The sequence below is a fragment of the Mus pahari genome, chromosome 3 (assembly GCF_900095145.1).
Source record: "Mus pahari chromosome 3, PAHARI_EIJ_v1.1, whole genome shotgun sequence".
Classification (NCBI taxonomy): Eukaryota; Metazoa; Chordata; class Mammalia; order Rodentia; family Muridae; genus Mus; species Mus pahari.
Window position 1 is genome coordinate 59,420,735 of NC_034592.1, and position 15,965 is coordinate 59,436,699.

Genomic DNA, 15,965 nt, shown 5'->3' on the forward strand with positions numbered 1-15,965 from the left:
CACTGGTGAGCCTTCCAATTCTGGATTGTAGTGCATTTCAAATATAGTCAAGTTGACAACCAGGAATAGCCACTACACCACCCACTCTTCTGTATTTCCATAGGAAAATAACATTTCTAAGTATGTGTAGTAAGCCTGATATCTCACTAGGAACTGAAGCAATAACAACCCAGAAGTGGTATTTACAGGCTATGGGCCAAATAAACAAAAGCAGTTATAAAACAGGCGGGAATGGGGGAGAGGGGTGAGAAGCTGTGGATAGAGCGGGAGGTGGGGGAGGGAGCACTTCCCCAGCATCCCAGCATTCATGAGGCCCTGGGTTCAACTTCAGTATCACAAAATGAAATAAAACAAAAACACTGTAAAGAAATTAGGAAATAAGGAGATGAAAGCACAAATCCTGCAGGTTTCCTATGGGCATAGCAGGTAGCTGTTCTATTTATAACATGGGTTTAAATCAGTTTTTTTTTGTTTGTTTTGTTTTTTTTTTGTTTTTTCAAGACAGGGTTTCTCTGTATAGCCCTGGCTGTCCTGGAACTCACTTTGTAGACCAGGCTGGCCTCTAACTCAGAAATCCATCTGCCTCTGCCTCCTAAGTGCTGGGATTAAAGGCGTGCGCCACCACTGCCCGGCTTAAATCAGTTTTTTTGCTGGTGATGATATTAACTGGACCTAAAGTCTACGGTTCAGTCTTTTGCTGTTTCTAAAAGTCGGGTGAAAGGTTAACACATGTCAAAGTCTCCCAAGGGTCTCTTACGGACCTTGTTTAGTGCTTCCCAGAGATGTTAACCTTTGGCAGTCAAGTTAAAAATTCATGAAGATTGACAATGCAGGCTATGTGGAGGTGGTAGTCCTTTCGCTTGACCTGGAATCACATTTGTTTAGAGCATAAAAGCAAAGTGCAAATAAAGTGGGAAACGGAAGGAGGTCGGGCATAGTTACAGAAGTAGCCTGGGCTAAGGGAAAGAAGCCTCTAGCGTTTTAGTAAAGATGTCATTGAATTTCAGTGTGATGCTTTGTAGATGCTCAACCCAGGGAGTGGCACTATTAGAAGGTGTGGCCTTCTTGGAGTAGGTGTGTCACTGTGGGTGTGGACTCTAAGATCCTCAACCTAGTTGCCTAGAATTCAGTATTCTGATAGCAGCCTTCAGATGAAGATGTAGATCTCAGTTCTGCCTGTACCATGCCTGCCTGGATGCTGCCATTCACCTGCCTTGATGATAATGGACTGAACCTCTGAATATGTCAGCCAACCCCAATTAAATGTTGTTTTTATAAGAGTTGCCTTGGTCATGGTGTCTGTTCACAGCAGTAAAACCTAACTAGGACTATCAATTTTAAAAGGAACATGATCAAGAGGCTTGGAAGAATAAAATTCTGATGACATCATCACAGATTGTCAGTGAGCCCATGTTTAAGGGCTATGCAGTAAAAGCAGGAAGGAGAGAGAGGATACAAGCGCTAGTCTGGGGAAAAGCACGAAGAACTTGGTAGTGTTCACAGGGAGAGGAGGGGATGAGAAGGAACTATCAGGTACTGGAGGGACTTGAGGGTCTCAACCTGAACCACAGCAGGAGTCTGATGTGGAGGAAGCCCATGAGGAAGGTTGTTTTGGCCATTTCACATCAGCTAGACTGGACCCAGAATGATGGGAGGTAGGCAAGGGGGTCCTGTTAGGAAGGAATTATAAGAATCTAGCAGACACTGGAAATTGAGGCCAGGGTAGACACCACAGAGAAAGAACTACTTGCTCTGAATGACTCTTTTGCTTGAGAGGGAAATCAGTGAGGTTTGCTAAGAAACCCCGAGAAACTGAGACAGGAACAGTATGTCTGAAAATTAAAAAATGCTGCCTATATATTCAAAAGGAGATTCCAGCAATATACTTAAAAGCCAAGGGAATCTGGAACCAGACCCACATAAGTGGGTTTGCATGAGCGTTTATATTTCCAATGACTCATAAATACCATCTTAAGAACAGTCTTAATGTGTCTTCAAGCATATATGAATACAGATGTTCACTGCTGCACTACTTCCAACAGAGATGTGTTTCAAGGCAAATTAAATGTCTCTCAGTAAAAAAAAAAACACACAAAAAAAACAGATGAATAAAATGCTAGCTATCTACTCACGGTGGGTAGGGCTACCCCTGGGCAGGGGGTCCTGGGTGCTTTAAAAAAGCAGGCTGACCAAACCACGAGGAGCAAGCTAGTCAGCAGCGTTCTTCCATGGCCTCTGCCTCAGCTCCTGCCCTCACTTCCGTGGATAATGAACTATAAACTAGAAGATGAAATAAATTCTTTCCTCTCCAAGTTATTTTTGGTCGTGGTGTTTCATCACAGCAATAATAACCCTAATTAAGACAGAAATTGGGACCAGGTTCGTGGGGTATTGCTTCGACAGACCCTGGCATGTTTTGGGGAGGATTGTGAAAGGGTTTTGGAATTTGGGGGTGGAAAAGCCATTCAGTGCTCAGAGCTCAGTAGGCTGTTCTGTGGGAACTTAGAAAACAGTGCTGAGAGCAAAGGATTGCTGAGGCCTCCAGATAATGGAGGTCTGGTGTGTGAGGCACTGATGAGACATTTCAGACTTTCGGGGCCAGAATCTGTGGTTCTGGGCAGCTGGGGCTGAAGAATCAGCTGTGATTAACAAGAGACCAGCACCACTGAGTGAAACCTTTGCTTTCCTAGGACAACTGATGTTGGCCAACTGGGTCTGAGAAATGATCTGCGGTGAAGAAGAGACCAGACTCACTGCGGTTAAATCTTCTGACAAGTGTTTCCTCAGGACCAGCACACAGAAGCTGTGGCCCAGAGGTCATCAAGTCTGTTCTTGGCACTGGTGAATGAATGTGGTGATGTGTAAGAGTCGTCCAGGTGCTGGTTTTAAAGGCATGAAGGGGCCATGGAGAGCAGCTGAGGTGGCACTGTGAGAGGCCAGTGAGGCCTTGGGTGAATGTGTAGCCTCAGCTGAAGCGGAAGCTCCAAGACTGAAGGAGACATAGAGAGAAGTTGAGGCTTGTTACCGTATGACTCTTCAGGGTCAGAGTCCCTAAAGAGGGCTTGGGAGAGGCTATTGGTAAAAGTGAAACCCAGGTACAGTAGAGACCCTATCATTTTAGAGATGCCAGTACCACGGGATGTCCACCGAGGTCAGCAGCTGTGGAGTGGAGCTGGCCAGGACCTAGGAGATAAGCTGGGTGTGCTGTGGCAAGCCCTTTGGAGCCCAGAGCGTGAGGTCTAAATGCTTGACACAGTTGGACTTTGGTTTTTCTTTGCTCTAAATGTGACTGTGCCCTGGTTCTCTCAGAGTAATAAAGTATTTAATATTTTTTTAATGTTACAGAAGCTCACAGTTAGGAGACTTTGTTATTTTAGAGAGACAGTTTTAAAGAGACTGAACTTTTTAAGTATTTTAATTATGAAAGATGGTGGGGGCTTTTACAAATTGGAATGTTTTATACTGTGATATTAATAATAAGGTCTTGGAAATGGATAATAAAGGAAAAAGTTTTGTTTTAACAGTGGTATGGTTGTATGTTAAGGTGACAAGGAGTCAATCATGCCAGCCAGTTTTGTGTTAACTTGACACCAGCTAGAGAAAAGAGAACTTCAGTTAAGAAAATGTTCCCACCAGACTGGCCCATGGGCAAGCCTGTGGTTCATTTTTTTTTTTTTTGACTGATGATTAAATATGGGAAGGCCTAGCTCACTGTTGGTGGTGTCATCCCTGGGCTGGTGGTCCTGGGTGCTGTAAAAGCATAGACTGAACAAACTATGAGAAGCAAGGCAGAAAGCAGCACCCTTCCAGCTCCTCGACATCAGCTTCTGCCTGAAGTTCTTGCTGATGGACTACAGCTGTAAGATGAAATACCCGAGCATGTTTTCACTGCAGTAGGGACCCCATTCGGGCTCTGCAGCGATGATTCACCTCTGCCACTCCAGCATGAACACAGCTACAGACGACACATAAGTGAATCGTCGTGACTATGTTCCACAACATTGTAGATAGGAAATTCAAGTTTCATAGAACTTTTAAGAGTCATAAAAAAAAATCTTTTAAGTTGATATCAATCTTTTAAAAAATGTACAAAAACAAAAGAGCAAATAAAACAACAAAACATTATTAACTAAGAAACTACGCGAAATCGTTCGGTAAGTCTGATTTTGCTTCTGGGCTATAGTCTGTAGATGGATAATTTAGATGATTAGTCTTAAGTTTAGTTAAGCCTCTCCTTAAAATTCATTTTATTGATGGCACTTGCCTGATAAAATATTGTTAAAGTAGGAAATGAATGTGTTTAGTTTCATAGGGAGGATGTTCCTTCCCTTTTACTTCTAAAATTCTCAGGTCAAAGCTGGGGATATGGCTTCGAGGTAGAATATTTCCTGAGTGTGTGTGTGTGTGTGTGTGTGTGTGTGTGTGTGTGAGAAGTTCGGGGTTCAACTCCCAGCACTGAAACTAGCATGGTAGCTCATGTCACCAGCACTCAGGAAGCTTAAGCAGGATGATCAACAATTTGAGGCCAGCCTGGGTTTCAGAATCAGACCCTGCTTCAACCAGGCAGCCAGCCAGCCAGCCAGCCAACCAACCAACCAACCAACCACTCTTAGAAGTCTTAGAATTCAACAAAACATTAATCTCAGCTTAATGAATGAAGTGCTAGAAAAATGAAGCTCTAATAGAATTATTCAAGTTGTTCCCTTGACAAATACCTATTCTATTTAGAGCAGTGTAATGACTTTCCATTGAACAAAAACATCTAGGATATATGTGACAGTTTCTGGAAGTTTTAAAATACATGTAGGGCTCATACTTGTTTCTGGGATAGACCTTGAGAAGAGTTCTGGTTCATTTGTTGGTGCTGGGTTCTCCTCAAATGCAGTGCTTCCAGGCTCTACTGGTTTGTGGTTCTGAGGTTGGCCGAAACCTTCGTAGTGACCAGCTTGGGTGGTGCGGTTCATGCACATGAGTGACACCCCAGCTATGAGAATGCTGCAGAACAGGGTGACTGCCGTGGTGATCATCTGTCAGCATCAGAAAAAGATGTTAGGCCAGTTTTCAAAGTCTCATCTTAATAATCTTAGTACAGTTCAAGAACATTTTGGGGGAGAGGGGGACTGGAAAGATGATGGCTCAGTGGTTAAGAGCACTGGCTGTTCTTCCAGAGGACCTGGATTCAGTTCCCAGCACCCACATGTAGCTCATACCTGCCTATAACTCCAGTTCCAGGGGATCTGACACACCCTTACACAGACATACATACAGGCAAAACACCAAGTCACATAAAATAAGGATAAATTAGTCATTAAAAAGTTTTTAAAACTTTTTGATAGAAAATATATCTGTGTAGGTTTTTTGTTTTTTGTTTTGTTTTGTTGTTTTTTTCTTTTGTGTGTGGGGTTTTTTGTTGTTGTTGTTTGTTTTTTTGTTTTTGTTTTTGTTTGTTTTGAGATAGGGTTTCTCTGTATAGCCCTAGCTGTCCTGGAACTCACTCTGTAGACCAGGCTGGCCTCAAACTCAGAAATCCACCTGCCTCTGCCTCTCAAGTGGTGGGATTAAAGGCGTGCGCCACCACCGCCCAGCTCATCTGCATAGCTTTAAAGACTATAGAATAATGTTTCTTCCAAGTGGGTAGTAGTACGGAAGAACATGACTTACTTATAAAGAAATTACAGTTTGCCTTTAATCATAAACGTTTCTTAGGTGTCTCATTGTATGGAAAGTAGTTAACAATAAAGTCATTGGTTTCCTTTAAGTAACCAAATGTTTCTTACAGACCCTTTCTTACTTCTAAATGTTGCATGTAGTTCAACCATACTTCATAAAAATAAATCATTTAAAAAGAGAGTAACATATTTCTCATTCGTTATTACTGCTAAGTTTTTTACTTTTTTCCCTTCAGCAGAGGAAACATGGTTCATAAATGTATCTTAATTAAAATCAGTTAAGGGGCTAGAGAGAGAGAGCTTAGCCGTGAGGAACACTTTCTGCTCTCACAGAGGACCCGGAGGAACTGGGCTCCCAGAACCCAAATGACAGCTCAGAACAGTCAGGTTTCAGGGGACTCACCTCCCTCTGCTGGCTTCTACATCTCCAGCACACACATCGTGCACACACATACATTCAGGCAAAACACGAGTACACAAAATAAAAATAAATAAATCTTAATACAATAAAATAACCACGTTGTAAGCATTTAGAAATATTCAGGTTACAAAATGTTTAGATCTTGAGGTTTCCAAGAGTAATATAAAATCACCAATGTCTTATATAATCAATTTGGTTATATTTTCGCTTCAATTTTAATATCAAGGCACACAAGCTAGCTAAGATGTGACATTCTCAAGGAGAAGCTGCCACCGAACTCTTCCCACCTGCTCTCTTCCATAAAAGAAGGCCGAGTCGATGCTGTCTCCGTTGTGTTTTCCAGTTATCAGAAGCACGCCCACGAGGAGAGCAGGGATCCTATAAGTAGGGCCATCAGAAAGAAAGAGTGAGCCAACAGAAGCTGCCTGTGGACAGGGAAGCTGCCACCGGGAAGCAGACAGAAGCCGCCACTTACCCCCAGCCAGATATGATGATGATTCCCACCGGGAGCTGAACGCTCTCGCGCTTCTTCAAGAGAAACAAAGAAACTGCTAGAAGGCCTAGAAAGAAGAAATCAAGATTATAAAAGATGATTCCTCTTGGCATGGAAGCTGCAGCACTTCACTCTGTGAGAGATCCTGCATGTTTGAATACCCTGGTGGTCCAGTTCTCATTTGCTCTGGTGACTTTACTGGGCTGGTTAACCCGATGCCTTCATTCCACTTCCCAAGTCCTGGAGTTACAAGCGTGCACCACCATGCTTTTAAATTTTCCTCCTTACAAATAAATGTTGTTTGAAGCATTTTTTTCCTATTAAAAATCTTTTGTGTTTTCTTTGCTAGAATCGTTTCTTTTACTTGAATCTTCGTTTTACTGAAGGATTTCTTTTCAAAAGCTGTGGTTGTCGTTTGTCTCTTTCCACTTAGGTGATTAGAAACTAAGCAGCATTCCAAGTTCAGTGTATACAGACATTTCTCAGAGTGATTCCATTTTGTTGGTGCTAACAAGTATAAATACTTCTTACCCCAGATTAGGTTATAGAAAATGCCTCAAATGTAGGGCTAATGCTTCAAAAAAATATGATACACACTTAATACAACGGTGGCACAAACAATACAGACATAAATATTTCAAGTTTGTTTATTTGTTTTTTTTTTTTTAGAGATTGGCGTCTTACGTAGACAAGCTGTCCTCAAACTCTTGATCCTACCGCCTCAGCCTTCTGGGTGCTGAAGTGACAGTCACGCTCCACCACACCCAGCTTGTTTCAAGTTCTCATTTATACATGTGGCACTTAGTAAGTTCCACAATACAGAATCTGAGGACTTCAGGAAGGAGGAACATCTATTTCAAATTAACACTTTAATTTTGTAGGTAAGGAGGGGACAAGGGCTTGATGGAGTTGCACAGCAGGGGGCAGGGTGGTGTAGAGAGCCCACCTTTTGATGAAAAGTGAGGTGAAGTTCTGAAACTGCCCTGGATTCATATGATATACTTGTCAGGATCTGGTAATAATACGTCTATAAGAAAATCTCAGGTTTTTTGGCATGTCTTCAATGATAGTCACCTCTGTGTCCACCATATAATTAAGTAGTCCTGTTCTTTAGAACTTAGATTTCGATTTATAGATTAAGTTTGAGCCAAGTGAAGGCCAACTTATGGTATGACTTACAGTCCAATGAAGACTCTCTAGCAGTCTAAAGGAAGGTAGTGAGATAACCAGCTCATAACCCTGTATGTGGAAGTAACTGGCACTAACCTAAGGGAAAAAAAAGCAAAAAACAAAAACAAACAAACAAAAAAAAGAAAGCAAACAAAGAGAAAACCAGCGTGGGGAGTTCTGATGTACATTTCAATCTGTGAGCTCCCTTAGGAAATTAAGATCCTTTCTTGTAATTAACACTTTCAGTTAGAATTAACATAAATGGGCACTGATCACTCAGCTCTTTGGGCTTGCTTTCATAAGTTACAACATGAAATATTTAAACTGGACCAGCACAAAGGTGGAGAAGATGACCATTTATACATTTAGTGTATATTTGAAATTGTTTAATTAGCGTATAAAGTTTGGGGCTTCACTGATGTAGGACTTAGCTGAAGTGTTAAGAAAGCTATAGGTTTTAAAGGAAGAACAAAGCAGGCAGCTATGCAGGAGGGCGGAAATGGTGAAGGTAATTTGTAAACCAATCTGAAAATGACTGGACATAAGATTTTCAAATACACTGAATGGCTCTATAATTTTGTCTTTTTTGGTTGTGAGCCTAGCCTTGAACAACTGAACTATAAAATTGTGCTATATTTATAATAATCTGATGATCACAGGTCACCTTCACTGCACCAGTAAATTCCTAAGTTCTTTAGCTAGATCTCGGCATGTATGTTTGAAGGTCTGGGAGGTAGCTGGGGCTTTGTGACAGATGGATCTATTTGCTCTTCTATCACTCTCATTACAGATTCCATCTGAGTAAATGTAAGTAGACATCAGTTTGGGCTGCCTATATTTGGGATTTACAGTCTGTAGGATCTTCTAACTTGACATCTCATGGCAACCCTCACGCTATGACAGGTATACTTGCTCAGAGAAGCACAAGCCATCTTCTGTTGGCTGTGAATCTTTCATGTTACGATCCCTCCCCACAGCACTGCTTCACTTCAAAGGCTTAGACAGGACACACTTTTGATCTGTAGGGCATGAAATCAAAGGTCTTCCCCCGACAGTCACTTCCTGGCCCTTGCTTATTAACCACTGTACAATGTCCCTTCTGCTAGCATTTTACAACTTCAAGTTTGTGGTATGAACACAACATTCAGACAGTACATTTCACAAACATACCAGACTGTCTGCTTCTAAATGAAAATCTAATTTCAAAATAGTAATGTTAAGTATTTTGTCATCCTTTCTGGAGCCAATTGAAAGAGTATTCTTTCTCATGGGGGCCTCTATTTTTACATTAAAAATTTATTTGACTTTATCTATAGGCGTTTGCTTGCATGCATATCTGTGTACCGCATGCATGACTGGTGCCCATGGAGACCAGTAAAGGCCTTTGGAGCCCCGGAACTGGAGTTACAGATGGTGTGCGCCTCCACGTGGGTGCTGGGAATCAAACCTAGGTCCTCAGGAGCAGTCAGTGCTCTTAACCACTTGAGTCATTTCTCCAGCCCTCCACATCCTTTTTCTAAGGTACTTTTCTTGTTCTTTTTTTTTTTTTTAAGATTTATTTACTTATTATATGTAAGTACACTGTAGCTGTCTTCAGACACTCCAGAAGAGGGCATCAGATCTTGTTATGGATGGTTATGAGCCACCATGTGGTCGCTGGGATTTGAACTCCGGACCTTCGGAAGAGCAGTCGGGTGCTCTTACCCACTGAGCCATCTCACCAGCCCTCTTTTCTTGTTCTTATACTGCCTCTTTCCCTCTATTGAACAACTAATAGATTTCTATTTGTTGAGTTCTGCTATATACCAAATGTAAATATCCATACTTCATATCATCCTCAGAATATCTCTGTAATGTGCTGCAAACCAGCTTTAGAAGAAATGAAACGAGTGACCCGAAGGTAGTTAATTTGTATGAGGTAAAACCACAGTTTGCCATTCCATAGGACCCCAGCAGTGAGCTCTGAGACACATCTCTTCTCTGCCCTTTTCCACCTGGTGTCTCCAAGAGGAAACTAGGCTGACAGGGGCCTAAAGCTAATGAGCTGGGCAGAAATAGTGTACTCAGCAGATAATTCAGCCTTGCAGATACTCTGTGTGTGTGTGTGTGTGTGTGTGTGTGTGTGTGTGTATGTGTGTGTCTGTGTGTGTGTGTCTGTGTGTGCGTGTATGTGTGTGTGTGTGTGTCTGTGTGTGTGTGTCTGTGTCTGTGCTAACAGACTTCAAACCGATCAGTAGATGCTGAGGTCTTTTAGAGGGGGATGGGACAGACTTTAACAGTATTTTTATGAGCCAACTTACCTGTCCATAGATAGGTGCTGTACAGAGAGCTGTACAATAAAACAAACACCAAAATTTGTCCAACAAAATTTTTTTCCTTAACAAAATTCCATATCATCATTCCAGCACAAACAATAGTCTAAAGAAAAAAATTATTGAAAGATTTTATAAGTAGCTAAAAGTAAATCATATCACTTAATACCATAACAAACTATTAATCTAATCAAACCCATTAAAGTTTTATTCACAGAAAATAATCATTCTTTTAAAATTATTGCTGATTAGCAACTACTTACTTGGTTTTATTAAAATTCAAACTTTATGATTAAAAACCTGCTTTCTATAGAGCCTTTAATAATGTATATATTAAATGAAAATAAAGACTAAAATCTAAATTTTAGCCTTAGATTTACATAGACAATGTTAAACTTCTTTCCATTATGACCGCTTGCAAAGACCTAACTGGAGAGTAAGTTCCGAGTCCTCTTTGTGTTCTTGTTTCAGTCGTTGAGACAGTCTTACTCAGACTGATGTCACTTGGCCACACTCCTGCTTCTGCCTCCTAAGTGTTCAGAATTATAAGTGGGAGTCACTACACTCAGAGAAGAGTTCAAGTTTTAATGATCCACTTGTCTGTGTTTTTAAAATGCAAAGTTGTCATTGATTGCCATCATTAATCTCAAAATTTAAGACATGTAATATTTAATGTCTAATCACTAATGAATTCTAACTAAATTATATTTGACCTTATCTGCTAATAATTTTGACTTTGTAACTGAAAAAAAAAATTCCAACAAAGCGATTGTTTCTCACGCAGTACAATAACCTCAGGAGAAGGCGTTGCTGTAGCTCTCACAGGCATACTAACCTGAGCGATGAGTAAATTCACTGTGAGCATATGAGGGAGCTGCTTATATTTCTTACTCAAGAGAAGAACAGACAGGGACCAGATCTTGAAGATAAAAGATTCAAGTTATTTTTTTCAATCTTTATAGTTACTTATTAAACAGAACATCAAAAATCGTGTTAGTGTGGTATGGGATTGAACTCAGGGCCTTATATTTGATAGACAAGCACTTAGCCTCTGGCTACATCCTAGCCCTTGGCTCTTTTGAGACAGGACCTTGCTGTCTAACTCAGGTTTGCACTGAACTCCAGATCCTCCTGTCTCAGCCTCCCAGTGCTTAAGGTGACAGGTGTGTGCCATGATGCCTGGGCCCATGATTAATATTTTTAGAGAATCCTCTTTATCCTTGTCCCAGGAGAGATTTTAAGATTTCATTGAAATTGAAGATTGTTAATATAAGTTACTGTATCTACAGTGATATAAAAGGCATGGGGAGATCCCATGGTTAACAAATTAGTTCTTTAAGAACTAATGGCTTCACTAGGGCCATATTCTAAGTATGCCTACTTACAGTGTGGCTATGACAGGACACTACGTCACAACCAATTATTTAGGAAAGAGCGTTTTAATTTTTTTTTTCCTTTCTGAATTCTATGATACTAGCTCCTGAGTAGTCTAAATTCCAGGTGGTCTTATTTCAAACAACACATACCTCCCACACCAAGATTAATCTTGTATTCCCAGTGTTAAAAAGGATTGGGTTCCTCCTCCTCCTTCTCCTCCTCCTTCTTCTCCTCCTCCTCCTCCTCCTTCTCCTCCTCCTCCTCCTCCTTCTTTTCCTCCTCCTCCTCTTTTCTTTTCTGGCTAGTACCCAGAACCTAGGGACTCATGCATGCTAAGCACATGCTCTACAGCTAAGTGACACCCAGAACCAGGATTGTGTTTCTATTCTGCCTTCAGAGTGCCCAGGAAAGTATGCTGGCTAATTTTGTTCCTTTTCTTCTTTTTTGTTGTTGTTTTTTTTTGTTTGTTTGTTTTTTTTGTTTGTTTTTTTCGAGACAGGGTTTCTCTGTGTAGTCCTGGAACTCACTCTGTAGACCAGGCTGGCCTCGAATTCAGAAATCTGCCTGCCTCTGCCTCCCAAATGCTGGGATTAAAGGCGTGCGCCACCATGCCCGGCTTTGTTCCTTTTCTTAATTGCCAATAGAAGTTGACACTTTCTTTCTCCCCAAACTTCCTTCTTATCAAGGAACATAGATTTTTCAGAATATGTGAGAGATATGGGTTTTTCTAAAAATTCATTAATCATGCATTTATTTATTGTTATATGTATCCATTCCTTAAAACATTGTCTTTTTCTAATTTAGAGTTCTGACTGAATTCAGCAGACAATCTGATCGATGTGGATACTCTAGTTGTTAAAAGCATACACATTTGAGATAGCAGGATCAAGTTTGAAAAGGTATCTGAAGTTTCACTTAAATAATTGATCTTGATCTCAAAGACCTTTGTGGATTCTATGGTGCTAGAATAGCTAGTTATTTGTACGTTGATCATTATTCATAGAATGCTTATCTCATTGTCTCAGACCTTAAAACAAGCCACAGAACTGGGTGAAATGATCATCTTTGTAGCTAAGAAAACTAAACTTAAGAGAGGTTAAGTATCTCCAAAGAGATACATAGATAAACTGGAATAGGACAAGGAATCAAATCCAAGTTTGTCTGAGTCTCACACCGTGCCGACTATACAGCTCAAAACTCCTGATTGGAAAGACATATTTAGTTAATTACAAAGTTGAGATTACAATTTTTTATAGATAGGTTTTATCTATTTTGTTAAATAGATAGTTTGGTTGTTGTTTTTATTTTTGTTTTTGTTTTTAAAAACTGCTATTAGTAGTTACTTTCAAACTTATTTTGTGGTTTCCATTCAATTTGACACTATAACATACTTACCAAGGAGACCAGGCTGATAATACTTATATCAAAGCTAACACTCTGAATGGCATATGCCAGTGGCTTAGCATCCATGGTGGGGAAGGTTAATAGCCAGGCAGAGACATACATGATTGGAGCAGACACAAATGTACTTATTACCATTCCTGAGGTTATCTGCAAAAATGAGATCAAATTAAGGAGTCATAATCGTACTTACACAATTGCTTAAACACTTAAATACCCATAATACACTAATGCACTTTAAACTGAAAATGAAAGCCAGTAAAGGCACTATAGAATCCAGCACGTTATCTATGCCATGTTTCTCCTTTATAAGAGAATGCTCTGTTGGCATCTCTTCCTAAGCTAGGTTCAAATGATGTTTACATACAAAAATATTATTATAAATTCTGTTGTTGATGATTTAGGTTCTAGGAAAAGAACTCCTCCGATGGAATAACTAAATCTATGAGCAGTTTTCTCCCATACTACTTCACAAACTATGGGGGGGGGAATCAATTAACAGAAAATAATTACCAAACATGATATAGATCGGTTAATGAAACTGTCTCTCATGTTATTTTCAGAACCCCTTAACACAGCGCATGCCATGCACAATATACACAGGCACGGGTTATTTACCAATGTTCTCAGTTTATTGTGGGATATTTTCTTGTGGTGATTGAATTATAATGAATGAAATAGATTTTTTTCCCTCAAAATTTCAAAAGTTACGCCTCTGTACATAACTTTAAAGCTTAAGTATAAGCACTTGAAACAAAACAAAATAATGGCTCATAAAAAAAGCACAGGTTTAAAAAAAAAAAAAGAAATCATATAACTGAGGTTCCCATATTAAATAACTGTGGCCATATAACCTTACAGAGAACCTCCTTATTTACAGTGAGACAGCTTAGGAATCTCAAATTCTCACTAAAAGAAAGTTGCTTTCTGCGGTTTACAACTTTAGTCTTCTCTTCAGCACAGAAACCACCCAACTTAGAGAACACCAGTGCATACATACAATCTCTACTTCCATGTTGAACTGTGTAGCAAAGATAGCCACTCCCGGAGCCACAGGGAAGACACCGTATAGAAACGCATAGTTGGACAGACTTGTGTGGTTCACTACGCTGTTCCCCTTGTCCAGGAGTTCCACCATTTCTCTGCATAGAAGGGGCAGCACCAGGCTGGAGACAGAAAAGATGCAGAATGTACTTAACACCAATGCCTGTCTGCCCCTGCTTGTAATGGCACTGGTGAATTTGGAATTATGTTACTATTCTTCTCTTGCCCAGAAGGCATATGCATGTCCCTGTATATATTTTATTGCTGCTGGACATTTTGTTGGAAGTCAAGAGCCACACCCTGGAATATTTTCAAACATTAGGGAACATAAAGAGGAAAAGAGATTTTTACAAAAATTTTTTTGCAAAAAAAAAAAAAAAAAAAAGAAACAGAAAGGTAAGAATTATAGTCATAGCTGCTTTCTTGCTTCCTCTAGTGGTTAACTGAAATGTTAGATGAAAAAAAGAAAGTTGAAAATCTTAGTAACTTCTTTCAAGAATCTTTTGAAACTTTTTGGAAAAAAAACAGCTGAACTTTGTGATTAAGGGTTTAAATGGTTCAATTAATGATAACAATGCAGCACAATAAGACTGTAAAAAGCAGTGGAAACTAGGCATCTTAATAATTAGCTCTCCCTATGTGTAAATAAAGATAGATGAAGCAAAGGGAACTGAAACAACTGCGGGGAGCAGAAAACAAAGGGAAGCTAGACCTGGTGAGCAGTCTATTATTAGAGTCTCCACTGTTGTGTAGGAAGAACACAGCACAGTCACTAAGCTAACAGGCTCACCGATACATTGTCACAGCAGTGCCTAGAGAGATACACTGGGACTGTGAACGCCTGTACCATGTGCACAGGTGTGCCTGTGGAGGTCAAAGGCTGACATGGGTTGTCTTCCTCAGTTGCTCTCCACTTTATTTTTTGAGACAAGATCTCTCACTGAACCTGTAGCTCACCGCTTTAGCTAGGCTGGCTGGCCAGGAAGCCCTAGGGAACCTCCATCCACCCAGGGCTGGAATTACAGGCATGTGCCACCATGTCTGGCTTTTTACACGCCTGCTACGGAACCAAACTCAAGTCCTCATGCTTATGCAACAAGCACTTTACAGACTGAACCACACCCCTAGTCCCAAACTACTCTTAGACATCCGTTGTAATAGATAGTTCATGAAGCTGAGGCACGGTAATTCCTTTTCATACATTTATATATTATATGTATGTCTTTTATAGGTGTGGGTGTATTGCCCTGCTTGTATTTCTGTGTATCATGTACATGTAGTGCCCACAAAGGCCAGAAGAGAGAGATGACTCCACCCTGAAACTGGAATTAGCTGCCATTTGGTCCTGGAACTCAAACCCTGGTTGTCTAAAGAGTCAATGCTGAGCCATCTCTCCAGTCCCCCCACCCCTTTAATTTAAATAAAAAGAATCAAATATCTAAAAAGAATAAAAGACTTTAAAATTTTTTAATTATCATTGAAAGTGCAACATTATCATTATTGAAATAACATTTCAGTGGAAATACTCATACATTATGAAGAAAATATTACCACCAAAACTATTTTTCAGAACTACTCATTCTTACTTATTTTGGAAATATAAATGTCCTGGTCCCACATTTAAGCATGCCCTAAGTACTTTGGGTAATAATGCAGTAAAATTATGTCAACTCCCTGGCTGACGAGCCAATAAGCTTAAGAACTATTAACTAAAAAGTATTTCCACTATAATGTTATCCCAATAATGATACTATATCTAAAGATAATGTTTATATTAGCTTACCTATATTTAGAACATTCAGCCAAACTCATGGTCATTGAACAATTCCCAAATTCTTAACAAAATACTATATATTAAAAATTATTATGCTTAAACAATAAGATGCATTTACCTTATGATTTTTAATGGACTTAGAAATTTTTGCAAAATTTATTTTAAAAATATGATCTAAGGATGTAGGATAGTTCAGTAGTAGAACAGTTACCTAGCTTGTAGAAGGCCCTGGGTTGGATGCCCAGAAGCATAAAAATTGACTAATTATGATTTTACTGAGATCTTGAAAATATTTGGCAAACTT

General features: G+C 39.9%; 1 protein-coding gene across 2 annotated transcripts in view; it reads right to left on the bottom strand.

Annotated features, from left to right (window-relative positions):
* The window catches only part of Gpr155 (G protein-coupled receptor 155), a 46,491-nt gene that overhangs the window by 16,669 nt on the left and 13,857 nt on the right, over positions 1-15,965 (bottom strand). For both annotated transcript variants that reach the window (XM_029536932.1, XM_029536933.1), the window contains exons 5-11: positions 13,844-14,009; positions 12,838-12,993; positions 10,901-10,984; positions 10,054-10,171; positions 6,566-6,650; positions 6,378-6,468; positions 4,817-5,027 (exon numbers count right to left, since the gene is read on the bottom strand). In XM_029536932.1, the coding sequence (XP_029392792.1) occupies positions 4,817-5,027; positions 6,378-6,468; positions 6,566-6,650; positions 10,054-10,171; positions 10,901-10,984; positions 12,838-12,993; positions 13,844-14,009 (911 nt within the window). The remainder of the gene's footprint in view (positions 1-4,816; positions 5,028-6,377; positions 6,469-6,565; positions 6,651-10,053; positions 10,172-10,900; positions 10,985-12,837; positions 12,994-13,843; positions 14,010-15,965) is intronic.